Here is a 15,378-nt window from a genome sequence, read left to right as displayed (position 1 = left end):
AAAACGCCAGCCAGGGTTTGTAAGTAATAGAATCCTTGCTTGCTGTGCAAGTAGAAGTGAAACCTAATTGGAGCTATTTCTTTTCAAAGACTGAACTAAAAGGAAGTAGATTCAGGCTTGGTGCCACAGATCTGTAATCCCAGCGATGTGGAAGACTAGGGCAGAGGAATTGAAAGTTCTGAGTCAGGCTGAGGTGCAGAATGAGTTCAAGGTAAGTCTGGGCTATGCTGCAAACCCATCTCAGAACAAAACAAACAAACAAAGAGAGGAAATAGGGAAGAAGAGAAAGAAGGAAAGAAAGAACTTACGGACCGTAGATCAAATAAACAGAAACAACCTACAGGTATAGAGCAGGATTTCTATTGAAGAGACAAAGGGAGGCAGCCCTAGAGCAGGAACCGACCAACCATCATCTCTGTTTTCTCTCTGTCTGGCCAATCAGTGCCTCCCCTTCATGCTCCCTTCATGAAGCTCAAAACACTTCCCTTTGCAATCGCCTAAGTCAGAAATTGTTCTTTGCACCAATAAACTCCAGCATTTGTTTTGTTTTTGCAACCAGATTTGTAGCTCAGGCCAGCCTCAAAGTTGTTATGGAGCAAAGAATGAAGATGAACTTCTAATTTTCCTGCTCCTGTCTCTGAAGTCCCAGGAGTATAGGCATGTGCCCAGTTTATGCAGTAGCAGCAATCAAACCCAAAGCCTTTGTGTGTGTTAGGCAACTGAGCTGTATACCCAGCCTCTGTTCAAACGAATCAAGAAGATTTGTTGGGATAGGAGAGATGGCTCAGTAGTTAAGAACTCTGGCTGCTCTTTTGGAGGACCCTGGGTTCAATTCCCAACATCCACATCGAAGCTCACAGTTGTAGGGTGGGGAATCGGGGAACCGAGAGGAGCCAGTCTGGAGTGCAGTCTAGTCCTGTCCAACCCTGGAAATCTCATCTCCAGAAAAGTAGGAATTGGGACCCCTCCCTCCCCTGCCTGGGGCCTGCATGTTCTGGTGCCTGTAGTTCTGAGGCCCCCCATCTTTGCCCATACCAGAGGAAGTCACTTAGTAGCCGCAAAGTTAAACTTCCTCTCTCCTTATAAGGTCATGCCAGCAGCACCTGTAACTCCTCCTTATGCAAATGAGGCATCCTCAGGCCCCACCTTCCCGCCCAGATAGCCCCAGTCATCCCTAGAGGTTTAGAAAACCTTTGTGCCTCCACTCCCAATTAAAGGAGCTACTTTCTGAAGCCTGTCTCCTCTCTTCCCAATGAGAGGAAGTGTCTCCTCTCACCTTGCTCACTCACTGCCTGAGGCCTCCATCACCCCAATCTGTAACTCCACTTCCAGCTGTAGACCTTTTTCTGGACTTCTTGGACATTCATGTGCATCCATGGACTTCTTTTTGTTTGTTTGTTTTGGGTTTGTTTTTTTTTTTCGAGACAGGATCTCTCTGTATAGCCCTGGCTGTCCTGGCACTCACTCTATAGATCAAGTTGGCCTCGAACTCAGAAATCTGCCTGCCTCTGCCTCCCAAGTGCTGGGATTAAAGGCATGTACCACCACTGCCTGGCGAGAACTTCCATGGGCTTCTTGTGCATTCATGTGGTACACATACATACATACATACATACATACATAGATACAGGCAAAAGTCTGTATCTATGCAGCCATATACATAAAAGCACCCATATACATAAAAATAATTTTAAAAAATTTTAAGATTAGTGCTTTAGTTTACTTTTTGATTTTTTTTTTTTGGTTTTATTTTTTATTTTTATTTTTTTTTTTTGCTTGCTTGTTTGGTTGGTTTGTTTGGCTTTTTGGGGTAACATTTCTCTGTGTAGCTCTGACTATCTTGGAACTCACTATGTAGACCAGACTAGCTTTGAACCCAAAGAGATCTGGCTGCCTCTGCTGGGATTAAAGGCATGGACCACCATGATTGGCTTTGAGAAGGAATAAACAAATAAAGCAAACAAATAAAGGCCAATTTTATGTCACATATATTTCATAATGATAAAACAGGGCTCGGCTGTGAGGGAACTGAAACAGGACACGTTCTAAGACACCTGTGTGTACTGACGACAGCTCGCCTCAGAACAGCATGTAAAATATAAAAGGGGAAAAAGCCAGGTGTGGTAATGCTCACCTGAAATCCTAGCACTCTGGAAGTTAAGGCAGAAAAATCATGAGTCTAGGCTACAAAAAGAAAAAATAAAGGTCAAATCAAAGACAGCAGCAGCTACCACCTAAACTTGGTCGTGTGGCTCAGGGGCGGGAACAGGGGTGGGCTGGAATAGTTAACTGTTGAAAAATGGGAGCCAGTAATTTTTTGCTTTAAATTGTGTTTTGGCCATGGGCATTGCATATCCGGGAAGATAATGATTATTTTTAGTGTCCAGTTCCCAGCGGCCCCCTCGGGAGGCCAAGGTCTTGCTCCAGTGCCTTCTCAGAGTGTGTTTTGGGGTGTTCCTTTTCCCCCTTCCTGCTTTTCAGGCCCCAGGGAGATGTTTTACTGCTATCCGTGGCTGTAGATCCTCAGGAGTGGAACCGCATCTTGGAAAAAGTCCCAATTGGTTTAAAGCCAAGAGCCTGGTAGTTGTTGATTTTGACTAGAGATGAGGCAGTTTATTTATTTGTTTTCTGCCTCATTTCACCAAGCAACTAAAGGCTAGGGCTGGCCTGAAGGCCAATCCCTTATGTGTACAGGGACGGCTCACAAAGCCCCAGCAATGTTCTTCTTAGCAGCTTCATAGAAATGTCCTATGCATTCATAGCAATGTCCTTATCCGTCCCGTTTCTTTGGATTGCAGATGACTAAAGCCAACATTAAGGCCCTTTAGTGGAAAAGGAGTTTCTTGATCCAAGCAGGGGACAAAGCATGACAAGGACCCAGGAATGGAGCTGTCAACCACACCCAGGCCAAGAGCCTCTCCTCCCCAGCTCTCCACGTGTAGCAACTTGACATCCCCCACCCCATCAAACAGAAATCAGGAAAAGAAGGAGTTGACCACAGGGGCCAGTTTAGCAAACCCCGATTTATTCATACATTCCAGAGATCTCTGATTGAGCCTGCTCAGACCCCACACCCCTTGAGCCAATTCTTACAGTCAGGAGATGGCAGTGGTGGGGATCAGAGTCACATAGTTACCCTCTGTGCTGGGAAAAGGGGTGAAGTGTCATCCAAGAGAAGGACAAGGGCCAGAAAATGACAATGACAACCGAAGGTGCTGCCCGGGGTGTGTTAAGGTCCCATACAGCCTCCAAAGTCCTCTAGAAGCACACAATCTAGACTGGGAGCTGAGGCACCAAAATAACTAGAACATAACAGCTTGCGCTGACTTGAAGGCCGGATAAGAATATCTGGAGCTCCCCTTCTATTTCGTAAATGTGTCTCGGGGATAAAAATTAGCTGCTTAATGTGAAAGGCTTCGAAAAGACTGCAGTAGCAAGTCCTTCGCTTCGCTTGCTCTACAGGCATCCATCCAGTCTGGAGCCAAACCCTAGAGTTTGGTTTCAGACTAGGGGGACAAGGGACTGAGACACATATTTTACACACCATAGCAGACCTGGCCTCCAGGTTCTCCCAGCATCCCTCAGTCCCTGCCTGGCATACCCTGCCCCCAACAACCTTGAACTTTCCAGCCCAAGTGCTGGGCTGCCCTGCCCCCCACCCCCCACCCCCACCCCCAGGCTCGTCCCTATATAGTCCAGACATTTTGGTTTCTCTTTTCCTTCTCTCTCTCTGAGGTAGAGTCCTTTCTCTCTTTCTCTTTCCTTCCCTCCCCTCCCTCCCCCCTCCCCCGGAACTCCCCTGGCCTCAATCCTTGGGGCCAGTGAACTCGCCTGAGAGCAGCTCCCAATAAACCTATCTTTAATCTAATCTAATCTGACTTGAATTGTCTCGTTTCACCGGCAGAGAAATAACCTATCAGCTAGACCCAGTAGTCAGCCTACCCCATAGTCAGCCTATCTGGCTGTGATATACTACTACGAATGGCATTTCCCGGGCCCCTGCTTCATGATGCCGCTGGAGAACTGGGGAGTCACAGGCGAGATGTTCTCAGCAGGGATCAGTACATATAAGGCGTTGTTGTTATTGTTGTTAGATGCTTTATTGTCTCCCTGGCCTGTTCGGAGGCTAAGTACAGTCATGCGAAGCTGCTTGGCCCCACTCTATGACTAAGGACACGGAGAGTTGGGGAGGTCTAGGACACACTTTTTAGCATCTCTTTCTGACCAGCCCTTGGTCGGGCTAAGGCTTCTAAACCGGGACTCCGTTTCTAGGGTTGAGCTGTGGACTCCTAGTAAATACTATGTTTCCAGGGTTTGAGTTCTAGAAGGGTCAGGCTTAAGGGAAGAGCCAGTCAGAGCAATGTGCCCTTAGGGGTCAGGGAATCTCGAGTCTTGTGCTTTGGGAGGAGGAAGGCAAACTCCAGGGTTGCATCTCTGCTGGGGTCCTGGAGTGACTGAAGCTTGTCACTGCCAGCCTTCCTTGACACCTCTGCCTGTCTCCTCAGGTGCCTGGCTCCCGGTCCCCGGAACGCCTGCCTCTCCTGTACCTTGCTTCCTAGCCTGTGCTTTCTGTCTTCTCTATAAATACCAGCTCTGGTATTTCGCCTTGGCAGCTGTTGCTGCCAGGGAGATGGCTGGCTTGACATGTACCTCCTGACAAAACACAAACCCCGTGGTGTGAGTGGGTGTGGGCGGTGTGAGGAGGGGGATGAATCAGAGAGGGGGCGAGGGAGACAGAGGCGCAGGAGTCAGGCAAAGGCGATGCGGGGGTGTGACTACACGCCATTGGAAACAGCCACCAGAATCTTTCTGGAAACTTTCTTGCTGACTATAAACTTGAGGGAAGCAGAAGGCCTACATTCCTCTCAAGGGAAACTGAGGCTCAGAGTTAAAAAATCCAGGTGCCAGTGGTATGCATGCACAATCAGGCAGTGGCTAGAGTTACTCTCTAACAAGTACCTACCCTACAGGCCTACCTAGAGACTCCTTTGATGGCCTGGGAGAATCCTTTCTGAGCTTTGCCCGCAGTCTTTGGAAACCTCACCATTTTCTAGGCAACTTTTGCAAATAAAACACTTTTTTGGGGGGGAGGTCCTTCTTGTTCATTCCAATAGTCTAAAATCTCTCCTTGGAGAAAATAAGTGGCCTCAAACAAATGAAATTCTCTAACCCGCTTTCCCCAGGATAAGGCAGGCATCCAAATGGAAAAAAAAGAGGGTGGGGGCGGCCAGTGGTCTCCTGTCAGCTCCCTGTCCTGTGAAACCCAGCAGGCCCGCCTGTCTTCTGTCCTCTCGGGGCTGTCCAGGGGCGCAGGCCTCTAGCGGGGGAGCTGGCCTCCCCGCCCCCTCGCCTGCGGCCGCCCTTTTCCTGGCAGGACAGAGGGATCCTGCAGCTGTCAGGGGAGGGGCGGCGGGGGGTGATGTCAGGAGGGCTACAAATAGTGCGGACAGCTAAGGGGCTCCGTCTCCCCTCTTCGCATCCACTCTCCAGCCGGCTGCCCGCCCGCAGTCTCCTCTGCGCGTCTCTAACCGCCCAGCCTCGTCCACGCCGCCACCATGAGCCAGGCCTACTCGTCCAGCCAGCGCGTGTCCTCCTACCGCCGCACCTTCGGCGGCGCCCCGGGCTTCTCGCTGGGCTCCCCTCTGAGCTCTCCCGTGTTCCCTCGAGCAGGCTTCGGTACCAAGGGCTCCTCGAGCTCCATGACATCCCGCGTGTACCAGGTGTCGCGCACGTCGGGCGGGGCCGGAGGCTTGGGGTCGCTGCGGGCTAGCCGGCTGGGGACCACCCGAGCGCCATCGTACGGCGCGGGCGAGCTGCTGGACTTCTCGCTGGCCGACGCGGTGAACCAGGAGTTCCTGGCCACGCGCACCAACGAGAAGGTGGAGCTGCAAGAGCTCAATGACCGCTTCGCCAACTACATCGAGAAGGTGCGCTTCTTGGAGCAGCAGAACGCGGCGCTCGCCGCCGAGGTCAACCGGCTCAAGGGCCGCGAGCCGACCCGGGTCGCCGAGCTCTACGAAGAGGAGATGCGTGAGCTGCGGCGCCAGGTGGAGGTGCTCACCAACCAGCGCGCCCGCGTCGACGTGGAGCGCGACAACCTGATAGACGACCTGCAGAGGCTCAAGGCCAAGTGAGGGCCCAGCGCGCCTCCCCCCCTCATCCCCGTCCCCCTGCAGGCACCCCCCTCCCGGAGCCTGAGACCCTCCTCAGCCCATGTTTGGAAAAGGTCGTTCCCTGGGTGTTCTCTAAGTAGAGATGGACCCCGAATCTTTCCGTGACTCCTTCTACGGAACACTGGAGTAGTTTTCTTGGGAAGGTAGACAGAGAGAAGAAATGGGGGACCTTGCCTAGTGCACAGTGGGCAGTTGCCTTTGAAAGGATGCTAAGTTGCTGGAGTGAAGGTGTGATGATGACTATAGCCAAGGAAAGGGCCAGGGCACAGTCAGAGAGAAGAGAGGCTAATGGGAGCCTGGAAGGATGGATGGGCTGGGAAGAGCCAGAGGGAAGCCAGGCAGTAGCTTCCAGCTCAGCTGGGATGAGGCCCGAGGGAGGGGCGGGGCGGGTTAGGGGGAGCTTGGCCCCGGGGCCTAGCTGAGCCACGCTATTGCACTAGGTAATGGACGGGCTTGAGTAAAAGGGACGGTGGATAAGGGCTGTAGCCCACCATGATCCAGTAAAAAATGGCTGAGTAATCCGGATATGGGGCACACCCCTGTAATTTCAGCACTTGGGAGGATGATAACAGGAGAATTGCTCTGAGTTCTAGGCAAGCCTGGGATACAGAGCGAGTACAAGGCCTACATAGCAAGAAATTTTTAAAAAAAGAATTTTTTTTTTTTAAGGCAGAAAAGACTCTGTACTGAGAGTCCTGTTTCTGTTTACCCAAATGAACAGTGTCACCTTCTTGCCACCAAAGTCACAAACATTTATTTAGCTCCTACATGGGTCAGGCTAAGCCTGGGAACACAGAGGTGGATAAAATAAAACAGTTCGTAACCCCAGGGGAGGTCAGTCTATCTGGCACACAAGACTTCAAGGGTGTGGCTTCAGGGTTGAGCCGCAGCCACTACCTGCCCCCCCCCCGTAGGTGGGGCCTATGCTGCTCCCTCCCCCTCCCCCCCCCCCCCGTTGTTACTACCCAAACACTTGTCCCAGTGTCCTGAACTGGCTCCTTGATAGGTCCCTAGCCAGTAGTTTTCTACAACTGGCTCTGTCCTCACTATTTCTCTGTCTGTCTGTCCGTCTGTTCTGGCTAGGCTACAGGAGGAAATCCAACTGAGAGAAGAAGCAGAGAACAACTTGGCTGCCTTCCGAGCGGTGAGCCCTCTTTGGTCCCCAGAGGTCACCTCTCCTCTCTCTCTGGTCCCCACTTAAGCTGTTCCAGACCCTGACATTGTCATTTCCTCCGTCCAGGATGTGGATGCAGCCACTCTAGCCCGAATTGATCTAGAGCGCAGAATCGAGTCACTCAACGAGGAGATCGCGTTCCTTAAGAAAGTGCATGAAGAGGTACTAGGCAGGGCTCTTGGATGATGGTGAAGGCAGAGAGAAGAGGGGGTGGGTGGGACTAACTCTGAAATGGGGTGTGTGTGTGTGAAGGTGCTTTGGGAGGGTCCAGAAGGGGACTGAAGCCCCGCTGTGCCCTGCAGGAGATCCGTGAGCTCCAGGCCCAGCTCCAGGAACAGCAGGTCCAGGTGGAGATGGACATGTCCAAGCCAGACCTCACAGCCGCCCTCAGGGACATCCGGGCTCAGTATGAGACCATTGCAGCTAAGAACATCTCTGAGGCTGAAGAGTGGTACAAGTCCAAGGTGGGTGGTCTAGCCTAGGAACTCCAGCACCCATCCTCCACGTGAAAGGCTTCCTGTGCTTGTATCCATGGAGCAGGGTGAGCCTAGAGTCTCCATACTCCCTCGCCTCGCTGCATCCTGCTTCCCCGCATCTCAGAGACCCTTTCTCTGCCCTCAGGTTTCAGACTTGACTCAGGCAGCCAATAAGAACAATGATGCGCTGCGCCAAGCCAAGCAGGAAATGATGGAGTACCGACACCAGATCCAGTCCTACACCTGCGAGATCGACGCCCTCAAGGGCACCGTGAGTCCCTCCCCACCCCCACAACCTCAGCTTCTTTCTGCCCACAGCTTAGCTCATACCTTCACCCTGTGGTGCTGTAAGCCCATTACAGACCCTCTGAGGGCCTCCATCTCCTCAACACACAGAGAGGTAAAACCAGATGCATGGATTCCTAGTTTGGTACTAAGGAATCAGATGAGTCCTGGGGGTATTTCGCTGTAAGGTTGGATGACTGGTACAGATGCTCCTTTTTATTTTATTTATTTATTTATTTATTTATTTATTTATTTATTTATTTATTTATTTGGTTTTTTTCTAGACAGGGTTTCTCTGTGTAGCCCTGGCTGTCCTGGAACTCACTCTGTAGACCAAGCTGACCTCGAACTCAGAAATCCACCTGCCTCTGCCTCCCAAGTGCTGGGATTAAAGGTGTGTGCCATCACTGCCCGGCACAGATGCTCCTTTTTAGGAGGTTTATTCTGAATGGCCATGTAAGACTTTGCTAGAGCTCAGGGTTCCACAGCTCAGAAAAAAAGCCTTTCAGGGTTCTTCTACTTGACCATGACCACATGGAGGTGCCTCCAACCTCCAACAAGGGGTCTCATTTCCATCCCGGTCCTCTCTCTCTCTCTTTCTCTCTCTCTCTCTTATTTATTTATTTATTTTTGGTTTTTTGGGGTTTGTTTTTTTTTTCGAGACAAGGTTTCTCTGTTTAGCCCTGGCTAATTTAGCATTTATACTGTTGCCAGTTCTGTTAGTATAAGCAATGCCATTTGGAACATCTTCAGGACACACCTTTGAATATTTTATTTATTTATTTATTTATTTATTTATTTATTTATTTATTGGGTTTTTTGGATGTGGGTTTTTTTGAGACAGGATTTCTCTGTGTAGCCCTGGCTGTCCTGGAACTCACTCTGTAGACCAGGCTGGCCTCTAACTCAGAAATTCGCCAGCCTCTGCCTCCCAGAGTGCTGGGATTACAGGCGTGCGCCACCACTGCCCGGCCCATCCCCCATCCCGGTCCTCTAAGGCTCTCCCTCCTAGAAGTGTTCAGGGCCTACCCTTGACGCGGACCACTCATCCCTTGCAGAACGACTCCCTGATGAGGCAGATGAGGGAGCTGGAGGACCGCTTCGCCAGCGAGGCCAGCGGCTATCAGGACAACATCGCGCGCCTGGAGGAGGAGATCCGGCACCTGAAGGATGAGATGGCGCGCCATCTGCGGGAGTACCAGGACCTGCTCAATGTGAAGATGGCCTTGGACGTGGAGATCGCCACCTACCGGAAGCTGCTGGAGGGCGAGGAGAGCCGGTGAGGATTTAGGTGTAGGGTTGGTGCTGGGAGCCTAGTACACCCAGTATCTCAACAAGACCCGGAAACAGTTTTATACAAGAGGCCATCATTCTGCCCATTGCGGAAAATTAACGAGGGCCACCTGGGTAAAGCAAGATGTAATTAACAGCTTTTTATTAAAAAAAGAGAAGTGTAAGTATTCCCTTATCCACCTTTAGAATTAAGAACCCACGGCATAAAATCATATTTGGCAATCAGTAATAAAATATTACTGCCAGTCAGGGGACCCATGAAAGCAGAGCAGAAAATGATGAGGATGGAAAGGGGGCGGGGCTGGAGACAAGCAGAAAAATGGAGAAGCAGGAAGCCTTGGACACGGATGGCCTTAGAGAGGAGGCTAAGGCGATACTCATACAAACACACAGCCATTTGTGCTCAAAGGAGAGGATACAGATATGTGCTCAGAGCAATCCACCCAAACTCCAGACACAGAAACTGGAGTGTGACCTGCCAGTGATGGTGGCCGCCTTTAATCCCAGCACACGGGAAGCAGAGGCAGGCGGATCTTTTAAGTTCAAGCCCAGTCTGGTCTACCAAGTGAGTTCCAGGACAGCCAGGGTTACATAGAGAAACCCTGTCTCAAAAGAAAACAAAAACCGACACAGTCCTGTAAGGGAATCTTCTGGGATACAGAAATATTATGAATCTGGACTGTACTGGCAGTTACATGGAGATATACATCTCAAAACGCACTAGATGTACTCTTAACATTTCGTTGTCTGTAAGGTTCTTTGTTTTTTTTTTTTTTTTTGTTTGTTTTGTTTTGTTTTTGGTTTTTTTTGGTTTTTGGATTTTTTTTTTTTTTTTTTTTTTTTGAGACAGGGTTTCTCTGTATAGCCCTGGCTGTCCTAGAACTCACTCTGTAGACCAGGCTGGCCTCGAACTCAGAAATCTGCCTGCCTCTGCCTCCCAGAGTGCTGGGATTACAGGTGTGCGCCATCACCGCCCGGCTCGTTGTCTGGAAGTTTAACGTCAATTTAAGCAGATCAATTACGCCAATAAATGGTACCCATCAGTACTCATAAAACGCATGGCAGCGTGTCTAAGTATGGACTTATAAGGAGAATTCAGGGTTCTTACTTGTTTCTTCTGAGAAGGGTCTAATGTAGCTCAGGCTGGCCTCATCCATGCTATGTAGTTCAGGGATGACCTTGGACACCTGTTCCTCCTGTCTCCATTTCCTAAATGATGGGACCTGATCAGGCTGTACCACCATGCCTGGCTCCTGTGGTGCTGGGCATTGAACCACAGCTTCGTGCATGCTAAGTAAGCTGTCTACCAACTGAGCTCCATCCCCAGTCCCTGCATCCTGTAGAATGTACACCTGACACAACAGGAATGACCTTTTAAGGTAGCTAGAGCCAGATCCTCTCTTCTAGACTAGGCATAAGTAGCTCGCTCCTGGATCTGGCCTGCCGGGGGTGGGGTGGGGTGGGGTGGGGGTGGGGTGAGCACAAAGTGAGTTTTGATGCTAGTGTTCGTGCCTCCCCTAGTGTCAGGAGCAAGGAAGATCTGGGGGCCTGGAGGGTGCAGTGGGTGAGTCCTGCCTGAGCTCAGGATGAGAATGGGCGAACTTTCTAGAAGGGGCAGTTTCTGGGACAGCTAGAATTGGTTCTTGATCTGTGCATTGTGAGTAGTTAGAGTATTGGGCTCAGTGGGGCTGGGACAGCTGGAAATGTTTGGGAAGAACCAGTCTAAAGGGTGATGGGCAGGATTTCAGGGGGAGATTTTAGTATCCATAACCCTCTGGGGACATGGTCTCTCCCTTTTCAGGATCAACCTTCCTATTCAGACCTTCTCTGCTCTCAACTTCCGAGGTGAGTGTGTGCTGGATGGTAGAGATGGGCTGCAAGGATTCTGGGTAGCTCAAGACCTATTAGGAGAGAAGGATAGACCCCTGGAGCGTGAAAGAAAGAAAGATCTATAGACAAAGCACCGAGGTGGTGGCGGCGATGCTGCTGCCGCCCGATGCTGGTTTGTGTTCTATTATGCTGATTACACGCCCCCTCCCCAGCCTTCTTGATTATTGGTTCTCAAGAATCAGATATGTGAATCCCAAACTCTGGAAGCTGCAGGGGTGATCCCCTGGCAGGAGGAGCACCTCGCTCTCTGCACAGGAAGGTACCCCTTGCTCATGAACTGTCTGGAATGCTACCAGAGGGCACTTGGCACGCCGTTCTCTGGCTGTTTGTTGAGTGCCCTATTTGTGGGAGCAAGATGTTGGATGCACATTTGAAAAAAAAAAAAGAAGCCAAATTTTAGCAAAGCCAAACAATGAGGCGAAGGAGCTTGGTGGGCACGTTGCCATCCTGACATTAGTAATATGCAGATCAAGTGGCTTCCCAACCCCAGAGAGCAGAAAAGCATTCACTAATGATACATTAGGAAAGCAAGTCGGAGATCTTGGCAGCCGCTCCTTTCCTAGATCAAACCTTTTATATCTTCGATGTTCATTTCCATCAGGAAAAATACGCGCTGTGCTCCCTCCAGTCAGACGTCCATTACAGGCTAGTTGCTAACTAAGGGACTCGCGAACGCCAAACTCCTGACACCACGGAACTAAATGTGACCCTCCACTCTGAAACTCAGATTTCTTTTTCCACTTATTTGTTTATTCAGATACTGAGTATGTGTTCTGCATATAAAACCACTTTTGCTGCGTATCAGCAGTTCTGAGCCATAATAAGGGAAATATCATGGCTGCTCTTTCCCAGAGGGGAAACTGAGGCACAGTAGGTCCCGTGAATCAGTGAAGCTCCTGCTTCATTAAGACATTAATCAGCTCATCCTGGAGCCTCTAAGTTCCTCCAGCAAGCCCATAGGCCTGGGCTTTGAGGTTCTGTCTTAGAGGAGAGTCCATGGATGTAAAGTCGTCACTCGGGACTCTTCTGAAAATCCAGAGGTGGAGAGAGAGCAAGGCAGGATGGGAAACACGAATACTAATCCTGAGCCTTGTGTCCCCCGCTACCCTGTACAGCACAATCTTTTGGCTCTTAAAGCCATTCGTGGTCCCTAGCTCTATAGCATCATCTGTTGGGTGCTGAGTTCGAGGATGAGGTCTCGAAGAAGTCAGATAGTTGTCACGAAGAAGGTGAAAATCAGCTTGTACTTGGAGTGGTGCAGTCTGGGATGGATTTCCAGTCGTGGTGCAGCTTAGGTATAAACTTGGCTAGGCTGAGCGTGTGGCGGGTCTATTACAGAAACCAGCCCTGAGCAAAGGGGTTCTGAAGTCCACACCAAAAAGACAGTGATGATCAAGACCATTGAGACCCGGGATGGAGAGGTGAGTGGTGACCCACCCCTTGTCCTTAGGAGTAATGGGGGTGTCTGACAGTCGGGCGTCTTTCCCCAGCTGGGTGGCTTCCCACCCTGGATGGGGGTGTGTGGGCCTTGCTGCCTTGAGGTGGAGCAGTTAGCAGTGGATAGACTGGCCGTCTCTTCCTGTTCAGGTTGTCAGCGAGGCCACACAGCAACAACACGAGGTGCTGTAAGCCAGGCGTTCGTTCGGTGTCCTGGCCCCTGCTCCCTGCCTCCTGAAACCCCGTCTCTTCCACTCTCAGATGCCACACCCAGACACTTCTCTCCACTCACGGCCTCTGACCCCTCCTCACCGGTCACTCCTTTGTGGTCTTCACCCCTCAGCCACCTCTGCGGACCCTCCCGTGAGCCTTGGCTGTTGGCAGTCGTCAAGCCTGGCTCTTAAGAGAGAACCCAGCTCAAGTCATGACCCTTCCCCTTCCACCTTTGGCACCCCTGGGGAGGTCACAGAGAGGGTACCAGAGGGTGGTGGGATCTGCAGGGTCAGGACTGAGCTTTGTGGACATCCCCAGCCTGGGTCAGAGACAGAAGGAAGCCTCAGCAAGCTGAGATGGAGAGTGGGGGCCTGAAAAATGTCCTCATACGCCCCCTCTTCCCCATCCCAGCCCAGGATGGGCTTGGAAGGCAGGGGCTGTAGGAGGGAACCGGAAGGTGCTGGATGTGGGAGCAGGAGATTCAGAAGGACAGAGGATGGATGAGAAGCTGGAGAGGAAAGAAGAGAGAGGCAGAGTGGGCTCAGGTTGGAGGGAGGGTACCACCTCACCTGCCTGCCCCTCCCACCGCAGGGGCCCTGGACAGAAACAATAAAGAGACAAGCACAAACCTCCGTGGCCCTGCCATCTTGATTGTATCTCGGGGACCCTGGCCCCTGTTCCACCGCCATGATTACCCTGGGATGGACTGTGTCAGCCTCTTGCTCAGCTAAATTGAGCGGTGGGCCTCTGGCTCTGCAGTCTGGGGAACATGGGGTGTTGGAGAAGGGGCTTCCTTTAAAAAGCCACAGAGCCTTCGCTCCAGTCTAACCCCTTAGCTGCCTATCCCCTTCATATCATCTGGGCATCTGGGTGAAGGCAGGGATGGGGACGGTTCTCTTCTACAGACTGGCTGTGAAGGAAGTTCCCTCAGTCCTTTCCCTCAGGACACTATCAGTCGCTTTCCATTTACTTGTTTGTTTTTTGTTTTGTTTTGTTTTTTTGAGACAGTATCTCGTGTAACCCAGACCAGCCCCAAACTCCAAAACTCCATCTGTACCCAACCATTCAGCTTTAAACTCTTGATCCTCATTCTCTGATCTCTAAAAGGGTACCTTTTAACCCTTTCTTTAATGCACAGAAGCCAATCCACGCTAAATAACATCGTTCACAGAAATGCAAAGACAGACGTTTTACTTGGATTAAAAAAAAAAAGCTCAGCACTCTTGAGAGAATGTCAAGTCACCCTCCATCCATATGCAGTTCCAGTAGAATTCAGTCTCAAGTAAACTACCAGAGGCAGCCAGGGCAGGTGTGCTGCCTGTGATCCTAACTGAGGCACTCAAGAGGCTGGGGCCAGAAGACTTCAGGTTTGAAGCCAGCCTGCTTCCTAATGAGACCCTGTGTTTAAAAAAAAAAAACAAACAAACAAAACGCTGGGAGGTGGTGGCGCACGCATTTAATCCCAGCACTTGGGAGGCAGAGGCAGGCAGATTTCTGAGTTTGAGGCCAGCCTGGTCTACAGCGTGAGTTCCAGGACAGGCAGGGCTACACAGAGAAACCTTGTCTTGAAAAACCAAAAGATAAGATAAAATAAATAAATAAAAAATAAAGTTAAAATTAAAATCAAACAAACAAAAACAAATACAAACAACAATACCCAAGAACAAACAAAAGGAAATTTTGAGATAGTTGAGAAAAATGAGAGGGGAGTATAGGAATTATTGAAGAAAAGAGAAATCAATTGAATAAAACATGTATATGTCTTATGAGGCTATGATAAGGTAGATCAGTGGTTCTCAACCTTCCTAGTGCTGCGACCCTTTAATACAGTTCCTCATGTTGTGGAGATCCCCCAACCATAAGCTTATTTTCGTTGCTACTTCATAACTGCAGTTTTGCTACTCTTAGGAATCATAATGTCGATAACTGACATTCGACACCCACAGATTGAGAACTGCTGACTTAGAAGGTTTTGTTAATAAAAAGGAACCACCTAAGACGTTAACAGAATGAAACGAGCTTCCCCTATGTATGGAATGCTGGAGTGTGTTTAAGGAGGCACTATGGGGGACACTTCAGCAACAGAGAGCTTGGAGACAACCAAGCAGCCTAAAGTCTGGGGGCGGCACATGAAATTTATCTCTCTTCTCACTTCTTCCGAAGACACGTTTCAGGTCAAAGAAAGATTTAAGGAACAGGATAAGTAAACCCTTGGACCTGAGGTTCCCTGTCGCTCTCTGCCCCACGTCTAAGTGACTGAAGAGGAATGGAAGAATATAAAAATCTAAATGATGATGAATTCATACAGGTGCAGGCGAATGAATCTAACAAGGCTTTAAAGTCTCTATTGGTCATCATCCTACAATAGCTCTCCAAAAACTTCCAAAATCCTTTTGGGCAGTGCCATCTTCCCCCGCCCTCCACCTCTTTTTGGATG

The 15,378-nt window shown here is 50.2% G+C and overlaps 1 protein-coding gene across 1 annotated transcript; it reads left to right on the top strand.

The window, feature by feature from the left end:
• Positions 1-5,399: 5,399 nt before the first annotated feature.
• On the top strand, positions 5,400-13,573 carry Des (desmin). Its single transcript, XM_052193173.1, has 9 exons — positions 5,400-6,130; positions 7,257-7,317; positions 7,414-7,509; positions 7,650-7,811; positions 7,969-8,094; positions 9,167-9,387; positions 11,203-11,246; positions 12,630-12,712; positions 12,879-13,573. The coding sequence occupies exons 1-9, from the start codon at positions 5,556-5,558 to the stop codon at positions 12,918-12,920; spliced, it is 1,410 nt and encodes a 469-aa protein (XP_052049133.1). The 5' UTR covers positions 5,400-5,555; the 3' UTR covers positions 12,921-13,573.
• Positions 13,574-15,378: the final 1,805 nt, after the last annotated feature.

This window comes from Apodemus sylvaticus, chromosome 9 (genome assembly GCF_947179515.1).
Source record: "Apodemus sylvaticus chromosome 9, mApoSyl1.1, whole genome shotgun sequence".
Classification (NCBI taxonomy): Eukaryota; Metazoa; Chordata; class Mammalia; order Rodentia; family Muridae; genus Apodemus; species Apodemus sylvaticus.
The sequence above is the reverse complement of the archived record's forward strand: the minus strand, read 5'-3'. Positions and strand labels throughout refer to the sequence as shown.